Consider the following 15109-nt stretch of genomic DNA (forward strand, 5'->3'; position numbering starts at 1 on the left):
ATTTATTTAAACCCATATATACTATATGATTGAACTTCAGGTTCAATAAACTTCAGGTTCAAGTTCAACACTTATGAACTTAATTCATTTCTAAGAATGAGTCACACGTGTATAATAAGAAATACATAAATTTACACATTTTGTAAATGCATGATCATAAAATCTTATCACATCGATAAGAAACTATGCAATAAAAATCTAACAATGGCTCAAGATTGTTTAAGAAATATAATTTAAATATTTTTTATGTGCAAATATATGCATATTCTTCTTTTGAGCCTTATAAATTAATAATGAGAAGAATCTTCTGGTTCTTCAACAAAATTTAGTCAAATCCTTTGACAATTTATTGCATATGATTGATCATGTCAAAATAATTCAATTCATGAACTTCAGGTTCACTATAATTTGTATTTCAATGAAACTTTCAAAATGTAATGTAAATTCATTACGACATAATCATTACAAGTTTCATTTTTATATACACGAATAATATAATTATATTATTCTCCAAAACATATACACTCTTCAGGAATCACTATCATCAATTCAATGATGTGTATAATTTAAAAGATACATGACAACTTCATCATGTTATTGTAATGGTCAAATAGATATAACTATAACATATCATTCATTTTTCCTGATATCTTTTTAACAAGTCGTCTAATTTATTAATAGACTATTCATCAGTCTAATTATCATGACTTGATATATTATATATTTAAATGTACAACAAGTACATATAATAAGTTATTTATTATCACTTTCATAACTAGATAAAAGTTACACATCTAGGTACATACAAAGACATTTTACTACTCAAAGTAGCAATTGTATGTAAGACTTCTTCAGGAAACTTTTCAACTAATCATTTTGTGATTCTTTATTACTTTGATTATATTGGATCACTAACAAATATTAGTAAATTATATATCCACTTTTGGGAATATGCAAACTGAATTATATGGTAACTATATATTTACATATCATGTACCAACAATAGTTTGAAACTATTGATTTCAAGAAATAATAAAATATGTATATATTAATTTGCTTCTTGCATTACCAATATATGTGAAATCTATATTCTTTGAAATAAAATTTCATGCCTATTCATTCTCTTTAGGTAATGATATTTAAATATTCTAAATGTACAATAAGTTTGTACAATTCACATTCTATTAAATAATCAAGTATACTTTTATCTTGATTATAAGTGTGTCCGTACTACAAGTACGCGACCACTATTATTCAATTCCACACATGATATATAGATTTCATGCACTTTGATTGTGTGTGGTATCTCATCTTTTGGTTGTTTCCACTTTTTTCTGGAAATATTTGAGTAGTAAATAATGTCATTGATTATTTAAAATCATTACATTCACTTCGGGGAATGACGTTGAACAAGTAGAACATTATTATAAATTTCTTAAAAATTTATTACTTGTTCATCCATAAAAATATAAGAAATTATTCAACAATTTCTTTTACGATATTTCAAAGAATATATGAATGCAATTTTTGCATAGTCTCCAAGATGTATGCAAAATTTAATCTTTAATATATGTCAGACTCAATAATTTCCAACATTGCAAGTAATAACAATGTATAATAACATGACTAATACGAGGAATCTTTTAAAGTAATTGACTTCAATTCGTATCATTCTCTGCAGGGAATGATGAACAATAAATACTGCCTAATGTATTTAAATAACATTAATCATGCTCATTGTTATTCTTATACTTTGATGTTTCAATGCAATTTTCTTAACATTCTTTTTGGGTATTCAAAACCCACTATAAAATTACATCAATAATAATCAGTTTTAATGATTCTTTAGTTGTATTCACATAAATACAATAATTTTTTTTTCTTCGATAAATATAAAACATTTACTTCAGGAAATGTTTGTCAAAATCTATATCGATATTAGATTACTTTCATTGTCCTCAAAGAATACAAGAACATATATATAAATATGTATTCATCTCTTTCATTATATATCCATCAACTATATAATGAATATTAGGTTTGCATAATCTTCAGGATATATGCAAGATTTTATTGAGGACGCATAATCATCAGAATATATGCAATATTTTATCGAGGATGCATAATCTTCAGGATATATGTAATATTTTATCGATGATGCATAATCTTCAGGATATATGCAATATTTTATCGATGATGCATAATCTTTAGGATATATGCAATATTTTATCGATGATACATAATCTTCTGGATATATGTATAATTTATATAGATTTTCTCTATCATATCATAGGCACACATATATTGTAAATATTATGAATGATAAGAATATTATATATATATATGAAATCAATAATAAATATATAAAAACATATACATACATATATAATATATAGATATATAGATAACAAGAAAAAAGAAACCAAATGATTCTTGAAATTGTTTCAGTCAGAGGAGTATATATATAAATATATATTTAGTGTATTTTGACTTTGAAACAATTCAAGAACTTTAACAAGATACTTACATTGGGACTTGGGCAGAGACTCATGCTTGAAGCTTGGGCAGAGACTCATGCTTGAAGCTTGGGCAGAGACTCGTGCTGATAACGTGTTATAAAATAATATAATATAGAATAGATGAGAAGAAAGAAGAAGAAGATGAAGAGAGAAAGAGAAAGTGAATGTGAATTTTTGAGTTGTTTATTCCAATGGGGTGAACCCCTATTTATACAAATACAAGAGTGAGATATTAAGAAACTAAGAAAAAGGGAAACTAAGAAAAAGAGGAAAGTTGATTACAATTAATGGTAATAAATAAAAGATTTGGACATCCACATAATTATTAATATTTATAACAATAACCATTTTTTTAAATCATTCAATTTTTTACTTGTGAAATTCTTTTAAATAGATTTATTTTCACTAAATTCATTTAAAAAAAATTAATTGAAAAAATAACTATCACTATTATTAAAGCTAAAATAAAATTCTAAAATATGATCTGAAATAAACTACAAGAAAACATAGTCATGAACAATACAAAAAAAAAAAAAAATCAAAACAAAAAATGAGATTAAAAAAATATAGATTGTGTAGTTTTTTATTTCATTTTAAAATTATCATATTTTATCTATTGATAAAATCCCGTCAAAGAACTTTGCATTTCAAAAAGGTCATTAAAACTCTGTCAAAGAAAATAGTTTCTTTTCTAATTCTTTTTTTTTTTTAAAAAAAAAAAAACTTTGCATTTAAAAAAAAACATTAAAACTCTGTCAAAGAAAATAGTTTTTTTTTTCTAATTGCATTCCATATAGGGATGATAGAAGCTCTTAATCTCTTATACCTACCCTATTTTTTATATATATATTTTTCAGATCATTCCATAACTTTTTTTTTCTCTCATCTCTAAAAGTTGAGAATAAAAGAGAACAACGTCCTATAGTGTAGTGATTATTATTTAAAATTAGCTGTTTGTGAAAAAACTAAGGAGTTTTTCATATTTCTTTTAATTTGTTTATCTTCCATGAGCATTTCATTTCTTGTCAGATGTAGAGATGGGTCCACTACCATAATAATAATTCTTTTATACTTTTTTATGCTTTGTTATATAAATAAATTTAAATTATCTACTGCCTCAAGGTCACACCAGCATTATATATTTAAGCTTTCTAATATCTAAATCTAATAATATATAGTGCTCCGATTATCATAATAATTGTGGGTAATCAATAAAATAACTAACTTATATCTAACATTGACTTTGATAAATGGAGGCCAATTTAATTTTTTTTTTATTTGGCTACTGATATGAAAAAGAACAAAAAAAAAGCATAATTTAAATGGTGATGAACGGTACATGAAATTGCTTAAGTTTATTTATTCAGAAAGCAAGAAAGAAACTTTTTTTTTAGAAGATTTATTATTTTTGTGGTTGTGATGGGCAATGACAACTACAGGTTGTCGATAAATAGTGCGGCAGCAGCTGCATGAAGGTCGTCGGACGGTGATGATAGCAAAAATATAATACGATGGGTGGGTGTAAAGAAGTGTCATTTTTTTTTTTGAAAGATTTACATATAGACCAAAAATTTAAAAAGAATTACAAAAATCTATCAACATGATTTTTTTTTTTTTACGTTTTGAAATTTTTTATTTACAAAAGTATTTCTCCAGTAAAATTAATAAACTGTGTTTTTTTTTTTTATACTTTATTTATAGTTGTCATGAGATTATTTTTTAGTTTACCTTCTTTATAATGAGAGTCATATATTACTCTTATTCTACATGGAGAACTGATTACAATGTAAGAAAGGTATACACATAAGTTACCACCTACAACTAATTCTAACTAACATTCACTATATCCGTGCTTAAGAACAGTGACTAGGTAGTAACAACGCAGAACACTAACAACATGAACTCCTCTAACAATAGTTTAATATTAATACAACTCGGTATTAAGAAGTATACATATTTATTTACGTGTAAAATATAATTTTTAGAAAATAAATTTTGAAAAGAGTCATCAACAAACTTATTAAAATAAATAATTTTTGAAAGTAACATATTAAAAAAAATATCTTTAAAAGAATATAAAAAAAAATACTAATTAAGTAATTTAAGTGTACTAAAAAATAAAATAAAATAACTATTAAATTTAGTTTTTTTTTTTTTAAAAAAAAAAAAAAAGAAGAAGAAGAAGAAGACAAGTGTAAAGACAAAAAATGTGTAAAAATACTATAAGCTAGGTTCCACTATTACTAGCATGTTTCCTTAACTTTATTACCGTTAGATCAATAATCAAGGGCTAGAAAAGTATCCCTACCATAGGGACAAAACCAAGGTTTCTACCATAGACATTTCCTATATATATATAGGGACCGGATTTCGTCCCGTTACTGTACGGACACGGATTTCAATCCGTGATGTACTGTAACCGTTTGATGGGTAGTTAATTTGATCCAACGGTTAGGGTTCATGTAGGGATTCATGTAGAGGTAATTAGGTATGAAAAAATTGCTACCGGTTACTTTTTTTGAAATTTAAATTTATTAAAAATGGAAAAGTGAAAAGTGACATCCATCCATCAATCAAGTCTAATCAACCGTCGTACTCCTCCACTTCTTCAATTTCATTTTCTTTTATTGTTCTATTTGTCATTCGTTTTTCCATTTTCATCTCTGCTAGGGCAAAGTTCTTCCTCTTCCATTTTCTTTTCATTTTCCATTTTGTTTTTCCATTTTCTATTTTCGTTTGAGGTAGTAAAACCCATATTGTACATTGTGGTGACTGTGGTGTACATTACTCGAAGTGCTATTGTTGGAGTTGTTAGAGGGGGGTGTCGACGGTGAGTTATACATTACTCCGTTCTACTTTACATACATTTTCTTATTGACAGAAAAAAAAAATATATTTTTGAAGGGAATGTGGTGTTTTTCCATTTTCATGTACTTAAATGTTTCATTTTGTCTCAGGTGTGGAGGGTGAGGTGGTGAAGGGAGTTTGCATATCTTTGTCGAGGTATTTCTTTGTCTCTCTCTCTCTCTATCTCTTTGTCTCTGGTTCTGTGTTTAAGGGAGTTTGCATTTCTTTCTCTGTCTCCCCCGTGCATGTGTTGTGGTTCTTAGTGTGGAATGTACTGTGTGTTATGAGTTTTTTGTTTTAGTTATTTATGAATATGTGATTTGGTATTTTGATTGAGTTTGTTGCAATAAAGAGTTGCATTGTTTAAATTGAATTAGTTGCATTGTACTATAATTTAGGGGTTTTGATTTGGGTATTTTGATGTATGTATTTTTGGAATGTGTTAGTTGATTTGGTTGGATTTTAAATATTTGGGGATTGGATAAATGGAGATTTTTTGAGCAATATGACAAAACTCATTTCAATTTAAAAATCTGAACCCAATAAAATAAAAATAGTTGTATTGTTATTATATTATGGCCTTATGTATGGGTATTAGAGAAAAAGATGTTATCTTTTTCAGTTATGTGTACGGTGAAGACTAAAGATATAAATGTATCATATGTTTTTGAGCAACACCCCAAAAATATAATTCACAAGTTCTATAATATTAGGTTGATATTGTTTTAGTGATCTTATCATTATGTAACTGATTTTGCTTTCTTTCTTGTTTTTGGGATAAAATATGAAAACAACAAGTATTTGTAAGTATGGTACCAATTTTAGAGGCACTAAACTTATTGGTAATGAGCATAATGTCATACAATTTAAATATCCTAATAGAAATAGGAGATGTTATCAAACCAAACAAGTTGTGTATTGAATTAAAAACTTAACACAGATAAATTAGGAGTACTATAAAAAATTCGGATAAGAATAATTTAAAAAAATATATGTTTTAAATTTTGTAAAGATATTTGTACTACAGAAAATAAAATTTTCGTACATTTTTGAGACCTTATGAAATTAAAACCCTTTCGAAATTTTTTCACTCATGCAGATAGAATTCATCTTATAAAATAGTATCAAAAGAAAGCTATTTTGTAAAGTAATATAGAAGTGGACAAGGTTTAGAAGTCCCATTTTGCAACCCCATCAAAGCTTAATGTTCATACTTGAGGAAGTGTAATAAGACATTAGTAAGTACTCTAGTTAGCAAGTAAAACATTAGTTGCATTCTCCTTTGAAGAATTATGGAGTTTTTGACTATGTTAGGTATAGGGAAAAAATGTGGAAGGGATAGAAAATAAGTTTAAAAAATTGTGGTAGATCCTTATTATTTATTCTTCTCAGTGTATATTTTCATGTTCCTGCTGCATCTACACTGAGATGCCTATTTACCCTTGAACCTTTGTACTACAATAAAATCTTAATATAATTGTTTCTATATTTTATATTACATATGTTGGCATCATTGTATGTTAAAAGTGAATACTGTATAACTGACTTTGCTGGGATGGTATTGTAATAGTAAATTATCTTAGGAAAATATGATAACTTGGAAGCAAAGGGAGACTATGATAACTTGTTTATTTTATTAATTGTTTGTGAACTGCTGTACTTTGCGGTTTTTTTGTTCCAATCAGTAACTGGAGTTGTTGGTTTGGTACAACCCACTCGATTTTGGGAAATTGACATTGCTTTTAATTGAATTTTAATGTTATTTGAATTTTCCTTTTGGGAAATTAGAATTATAACAAAACTAACAATTTACAGAATCCATTATTTAGGCATATTGGTACATTGTACTTAACAGTTTCCATGTAATACATATTATGAAATTATGTTATATGGGAAGAGATGCTTACCTGTTATTGTACACATATAGAAAATTAAGTGTCGGGATGTCATGAATACACTGAAATGTTAGACAATTGCATGAATTATTCAAAGTCTTTGTCTTCCAATATTTTAGTGTTTTGAATGTTTGTTAATTTAAGTTATTTTGTCTTGTGTAATAGGTTTATAAAATGGTATATAAACGGAAGAGGGGGGCTGCTGCAGACAAAAAGGATGCAGCAGAGATAAAGAAGAAGGATCCGAAGGAAGCTTGGGCGAAGTACTAGTGAGTTATTTGTGGCAGTTATTTTAGTGGTAATATTTTTTGGTTTTGAAAATAATATTTATAATTCCATTCCTTTATTTAATTGATGCAGCCAAGCCAATTTCTATGCTTATGCTGATGCACACAAAGAAAAACCTAAAGCAGATGTGAGTGACTTGGACTGTGTTATGGATCTTTTATTTTTTATCTTTGATTTAGCGTACTTTTGTTAATAATCGAGTCTTAATATTGCAGGTGCTTCGTAGTTTTAAGGAGCAATTCAAGCTTCTTAGCGATGAAGAGATTGACAATTGGGCTGCATACGAAGTCGAGGCTTCCCCCTCCAAGGTTGGTGGTAGAGGGAAAGGGAAGAAGGTGAAGGAGACATTATCTGCTGAGCCAGGGATTGACAACAACGAAGGTGTGGGGGACGTTCAAGTTTCTGGCCGTTGCTCATTCGAGCGTTTGGGGAGAATAGTCCCACTGCTCAACGAGGCTCAAAAAGAAATGGTGAGAAATGCCGGTTTCTCAACATTTTTAAGGGAGGATGCCCCGTACATAGACGCTAAGATAGTTAGTTGGCTGATCGATCACGTGGATCCAACCACTTCTCGGCTGGAGATATTTGGAAGAACGATCCAACTATCCTCCAAGCTGTTTGAGGATGTCATGGGAATCCGGGATGGCGGAGAACCCGTGGCAACCGAAAGTGAGCGTGACCTGGTTGAGTTTGACGTCCTCTTTAAGGCCAAGGACTATAGGTATTCCCTGACTTTGCTGGAGAATGAGCTCAAGGAAACCAGCGACAGTGACTACCTGTTTCTCATTAAGTTTCTCCTTGTCTGTATTGGAACTGTGTTACTGCCGAAGAATGGTACCGAGGTCAGCACTAGCTACATGCATTCTTTAGTTGACACAAGGTCAATTAAGAAGAAGAATTGGGCGACTGCCGGATTTCGATATCTAATGAGCTCTCTACACCGGTACAAGACGAAGAACACCAAAAAAGTCTCCGGTTGCACGATATTTTTACAGGTAAGTTTTCGAATTATTGTGATGGTAGCAATTTTATTCTCTCGTATACTGCTGTGGTAATATATGTATGCACTTTTGTTTGGTGGCAGCTTGTATATTTGACGCACGTAGACTGGACTGCTACTCACGTGGACCGAACTGTGGCTCCAATTGACTTTTGGACCGCAAAACACTGCAAGTCAGTGTACAAGTGGATTCGAGACCACGGTGGTCACACAAGTGGAAAGGTACATTTAGTACTTCAATTTTCTGATGCGTTAGAATTTTATTTGAGAGATATGCTAACTAGTTTTTTTGGTGTACTAAGCAGGTGAAGTTGACTAACACGTATGTGTTACTGCCAAGTTTTGAATCCGCTGCAGTTGGGCAACCCACAAATGACGCAATATACAAAGCTGTGTGTGAGTTGAAAGATGAGGTCTTCCGGCTTGATTTGAAGGTGAGCAGCGCAAAAGAGCTGTTACTGAAGGTACTCTCCACTTACCTTGGGAAGGGGACTATGAAAGAAGTGTTGGAGATACCTGAGACGAGCAAAGTTCAGCGCTCGCTTTCGTTCAACGGGGAGACCGAGAAGAAGGATGACGTGGGTGTCGAGGAAAAGGATGGTGAAGGGACGAAGGATCAATTGGAAGAGGATGTTGATGATGTAGAGAGTGTCCCTTCACTTAATCTATCAGAAGAGAAGGTCGTTGTTCCAACTAAGGTGGTTGTTTCTGATGATTTGTTTGAGGTTATTAACTTTTGGGGAGAAGATCTCCCCGCTATTGTAAAAGAGGAAGTTGAGCAGACAGTGAAGGATTATTTTGATGATGCTGCGTTCGAAAGATTCAAAGAATCTGGAGGGAAGGTGATTGGTCCGTTCACTGTGAAGAAGGGTTACTCAAATCAACAGTACGAGTTGTTCCGTTACATTTTCTCTAGCGCCAATGATCCGAGGTAATCTCATGTGTCATGATTACTGTGTACGTAGTTGATATTAGTACATTCGTTTCGTTGTTGATTATTTGTGTGGTATTTCAGTGAAGTGTTAGCCCATTTTGGGAAGGTTGAGGTCGAGCGGAGGTATTTCAAATGCATGAAACCGGAGACCGATATATCAAACAGTGTACGTAGAAGTTGGCATTTGGGTGCTTTGAAATTTGTAGTTCATTATTTTAGTTAATGCCATTTACAAATTGTATGAATGACAACATAACGGATATTGTTTGTGTAAATGTCAGGTCATTGATTGCTTTGCTCAAATCATGAATTTTCGAGAGAAGAAGCGCAACGGCATTGGAAGAAAGAGAACTTGGTTTATGCCCACCAGAATTTCGGTATGAAATTTGATATTTAAAAGTGGACATGAATCTTTTGTATTTGTGCTGTAAACTCTGTTAAATCTATGTTTTTATTTAAAATGTAATCTATTATGTGTGCTTATTGTGCAGAGCAAGTTACTTGGAAGAACGATGACTGTGGAGAGGATGGCGAAGGAGCAAGAGTGGTCCACTCTTTATTACGATGCAGATTTGAGTTTATGTCACACTGTAATTTGCATTTTCTTGAAACTTTTGTGTTGAATCAAATGTGTGTAGTTCAATTTTCCAATGACGTTGTTTGTTTTACTTTGTCGCATATGGTGGTACCCCTACTGGATACCGAGAGTGCTCCGCACTGGTTTGCGGCGAATGTGAGCATGGTTAATACAACGGTGGAAATTAGGGACTCGTTGTCTTCTGCAATGCATAAGAGGTCACGTCGGAGCACCTGCGTAGAGATGGTATGCACGTACACGGTTTGCCGTTTTATTAGTCTAATTGCACTAATCTCAACTGTGATTGTTTTAATTTTTTTGCAGCTCCAGACTTTGGACCAATTGTTTGCCCCTGTCAAGCCAGGAGACCTGAATTTCAGCGAGTTTGTAATTATTTCTTCAAGCAAGGACTACCCACAACAACAAAATGGCCACGATTGTGGAATGTTTGTAATGAAGTACATGGAATCACTGTTCGAGGAAAATGAAATATTGGAAGAGGTAATGTAATGTTGATTTCTTTAGTTTAAGTTTTCATCCAGTTAGCTAACTGTTTATATTGTGAAAATTGAGTTGTCAATCTATTTTTTGATGGATTTGTTTCTATGGATTTGGTTGTCATGTGTATTACTGAATTGGTTTCCTAATGTACAATGCAGTTTGATCCTATTGAAGCCAGACTGGATTGTGTTGGGAAAATTGTCACCCACGAGAGTAACAAGGCTAAACATGCTGTGATGGAGGGAGTTAAGAAGCAATTTGGATTGAGCAAAACCAAAGTTCTTCCATCAACATCTACAACTATACCATTACGTAGTCCATCAAGGTCTCCTCGAGACCCCCGATTCAGCACAGCGAAGGCCAGGTCCGAAAACATGTGGACTGGCAAGAGCAAGTCCCCGAAAACACGTCATTCTAAAAGGCTGGCCATAAGTAACAAGTAGTATATTACAATGGTTACAAAAGTTACTTTATTTATATATTTACTATGTTCAGTACAATGGTTACAAAAGTTAGGGTTTAGGTCGTAAATTATATTTAGTGAGTCATGTTATATACTTGCATCATACTACTGTTAGGTGATTTGGAATTGCACTAATGTTGGTGATTTTATAATTTACTATAGGGTAAGACTTGTGGTAGTTTTTAGAATTTGGTGGAACTGATTATTATTACTGTATGGTCATTATTACTATTATTGTGAATATTATTTCGGTTGTTATATTTTGCCATTACTATTAGGTTTTGGATTTTTTTTTACCATAACAATATGTGAAGTACATTATTCTGAAAATGAAACTAACCAATTTTACATTCTTTTTCGCACTATCTGTTTTAGTCCAATGATGTCCATAGCCAAAATAATAAAAATACTTATACTTATGTACTTTCCCATTATTATTGTGAATATTATTACTGTTGTTATATTTTGCCAGTACTGTTAGGTTTTGGATAGTGAAGTACATTATTTTGAAAATGAAATTGACCAATTTTACTCCAATTATGTCCAAAATAATAAAAATACCTACACTTATGTACTTTCCCATTACAGAGATGAAGGCATTAATTCTGGCCTTGGACATAAATTTGGATCAAAAAGAGTAAGTACAGTACAATAATGAGAAATAATAACTCTGTCACACAATTTCCTTTGTAACAATTTTACCACTTCTAAATAATGTAATTAAAGGCTATAAAAAAAAAAACTGTTTTTCAAAAATGCAGTGTATTGAACATCAAGCTTTACAACAATTATATGGATACCTCCAACATATTAAAAATTATAAACAATGGTACCAATCTATTCAACATTAAACACATAGTTAAAGTACAGTACAGTAATGAGACATAATAACTCTGGCGTTCACACAATTTCACCATTTCTAAATAATGCAATTAAAAGCTATCAAAATAAATAAAGGTTACTGTTTTTCAAAAATGCAATGTATTGAACATCAACGTTTGAAAATGGTAGCAATCTATTAAACATTGAACTCATAGGTAAGTAAATCATGTAATTTAAAACTTTGAAAAAAAAAAGTTGAAGTATTTTTAAAATGCAATATAGTGAAACACAACAATATTGACTAAGTTATTATGACACTTTTTGGATTATATTGTGAAAATTACTGATATTTATCTTTAAATCCTAGTATTTCACACTTGATTAATTACTGTACGCACATATTGACATTCACAATCAATGACCAAATAGTAATTAAGAAATTTTTAATAGAACCAACTTAAATGCCTACCTTTCCTTTGACAACATACTTAAAAAACATAAAATAAACATCATACCACATACAATATCTCTAACGAAATAAAAGTTGGCAAATGATGAAAAGGCAAATAAATATAATGAAATATAATTTTTTAATAATGTTTTCATGGTGCATCTTCTCTTTCTCCAAACTCCTTACTTGGTTTCGCAAACCGAGAGTAGTGTCTGCAGGTTTTTTAGGATGAGCTTGATCGATCCAACAAAAGTAATCACATCCTCGACTTTCGTTGTTCTCCTGAATTTAAAATAAGTACATCACCATATTTACAAAGCCTAGTTTAAAATATTATTAAGGCGTTCGAAGTCTTACATAGTGCGGACATCCAAAGAAGCGACGACCCGGATTTGCTCTACTGCTAGAAGTCCAAACATAAGCTAGATCACCACAGTAGCAATGGGGGTGTCCCCCAAGTGAATTTTTCCATGAAGGGAAATCCCTCTCGAACCCGTAGGGGTCCTCTCCAGAACCAGCCACCATGTTTTTTTTTTTAACAAACCAAATTAGGGTGTTAGTGAGGCTTGAAAAGGAGTGTTTCCCTCGACCTTATGGTGGAAATAGGTTGTGAAAATAAATTTAGGGAGGAAACCGAATTTCTTTGAAAACGTTAGAAAGTATATTAAAATTGGGGAGCATATTTCGTGCTGCCTCTCAAATTTTTGCTTCAAAGTCTTTGGTCCACTATACTTATATACAAAAAAGTAGTGTCAATCACAAGCAGTCCAATCAAATTAAAATAATATTTTATGTTAACTCTATGAACAGTTAAAAGTACAACACATAAATATTTCTCCCCACATGAATAAACCACATATACAGCCGGTTTAGTTTGGTTTAATGGAATTGTATGAACTTTCTTATATTTTATGTTATGTCCAAATACACATGTTGGCCAAAATTAATAAACAGACTATGCAATACTTTTTCTGTATTAATTGAGTTTGCAATTTGTATGTTTATTTCTTTTAATCATATGACAACATGTATGTTAATTATTATAAATGTTGACCATACCGGAGTCCATACTCTCCAAACGAACTCATGAACCCAGTTCGACCTAGTGTTGGGCCCCGTCAACACATTGGAAAGTAAACATGACTATGTGAATAAAGTTTCCTACATTTATCAGACATATGGTTTTACTGATATGATAATCTACAACAAGAGTTTACTTGCATTTGGACAAATGCTATGTTCTTTCCAGAGCATTGGTTAAAGTAAAGCTCAGGTTGGATGCATGGAGTATGCATCGGAAGGGACCGATATTGAACTTTGACTTAGATTAATTAAACTTACCGTAATATCTATTCAAGTCAATATCGCCTAGTTGATCCTAGATCAAATGATCTTAATCCTGATATGATTAGGCTCAATCTCGAGAGGCTATTCGTGTTCTTTGATTTGTTAGTTAAGCCTACTTTTAGGTGAGGGTGATACGTACATTTTGGGAACACGGTAGTGCAATTGAGTGGGAGCGCTATCATAAACATGGAATCTATAGCTTCTATCTGGCGAATAGTAAGCAAAGGATGATCTCCTTCGAGCTTGACCAAACGAACATAAATGGTGGAGTACTCATTTCACATAAGTTGAAATATCATTTATACGTGGTCAAGTGTTTTAAGGAATACATACATTGTAGGGTGTAACGGTAATTTAATCCCTTTACAGTGTAGATCATTCATATAGAGGATCATTGATCAAATTAGGATTATAACAATGGATAACTAATGATGTGTCTATATGGTGGAACATATAGAGCATTCTATATAACTGAGAGTGCAATTCTAAGTTCTATGCGTGGATTCAACAAAGAATTAATAAGTGAGGCCCAAATCCACTAAGCATGGCCAGCCACTTTTATAGGCAATTTAAACTGATATTTTCATTATTTTAATGCCAAATAATTCAAACCTAACCCTAGTGGAATGCTATAAATAGATAGTGAAGGCTTCAAGAAATTTACACTTAAAATTTTCTACTTTTTCATTCAGAAAAAACTGAGCCTTCACTCTCCCTATCTTTGGCCGAACCCACTCTCTCTCTCTTCCTCATTGAGATTTCGAAATTCTTATTGTATGAGTAGTGCCCACAAACAGCAAGTGATACCTCAATCATAGTGAGGAAGGTCGTGAAGAAAGACTTTTAGCAAGAAGGAGATTTCAGCATCAAAGATTCAGAGAAAGAGATCCAGGTGCAGATGTAACACTGAGTGACACTCAACCATTCGTACTACTCACAATGTGACTTGCGGTGTTTACGGGCCCGTTGACACACAGTATGTAGTCAAGTTAGCTTTGGGGTACCGGAATCACTACTCTCCCAACGAACTCACCGAATCCAGTTCGACCTTGGGTTGTACTGAGTGACACTCAACCATTCGTACTACTCACAATGTGACTTGCGGTGTTTACGGGCCCATTGACACACAGTATGTGGTCAAGTTCGCTTTGGGGTACCGGAATCAGTACTCTCCCAACGAACTCACCGAATCCAGTTCGACCTTGGGTTGTACTGAGTGACACTCAACCATTCGTACTACTCACAATGTGACTTGCGGTGTTTACGGGCCCGTTGACACACAGTATGTAGTCAAGTTCGCTTTGGGGTACCGGAATCACTACCATCCCAACGAACTCACCGAATCCAGTTCGACCTTGGGTTGTACTGAGTGACACTCAACCATTCGTACGACTCACACTGTGACTTGCGGTGTTTACGGGCCCGGTGACACACAGTATGTAGTCAAGTTAGCTTTGGGGTACCA

At 32.2% G+C, this 15109-nt stretch overlaps 1 protein-coding gene across 1 annotated transcript; it reads left to right on the top strand.

Annotated features, from left to right (window-relative positions):
* The first annotated feature begins 9318 nt into the window (after window positions 1-9318).
* Window positions 9319-12060, top strand: LOC133035841 (uncharacterized). The gene is made up of 6 exons (XM_061112227.1): window positions 9319-9480; window positions 9565-9649; window positions 9765-9860; window positions 9975-10306; window positions 10385-10561; window positions 10720-12060. The coding sequence occupies exons 4-6, from the start codon at window positions 10064-10066 to the stop codon at window positions 11002-11004; spliced, it is 705 nt and encodes a 234-aa protein (XP_060968210.1). The 5' UTR covers window positions 9319-9480; window positions 9565-9649; window positions 9765-9860; window positions 9975-10063; the 3' UTR covers window positions 11005-12060.
* Window positions 12061-15109: the final 3049 nt, after the last annotated feature.

This window comes from Cannabis sativa, chromosome 3, assembly GCF_029168945.1.
Source record: "Cannabis sativa cultivar Pink pepper isolate KNU-18-1 chromosome 3, ASM2916894v1, whole genome shotgun sequence".
Classification (NCBI taxonomy): domain Eukaryota; kingdom Viridiplantae; phylum Streptophyta; class Magnoliopsida; order Rosales; family Cannabaceae; genus Cannabis; species Cannabis sativa.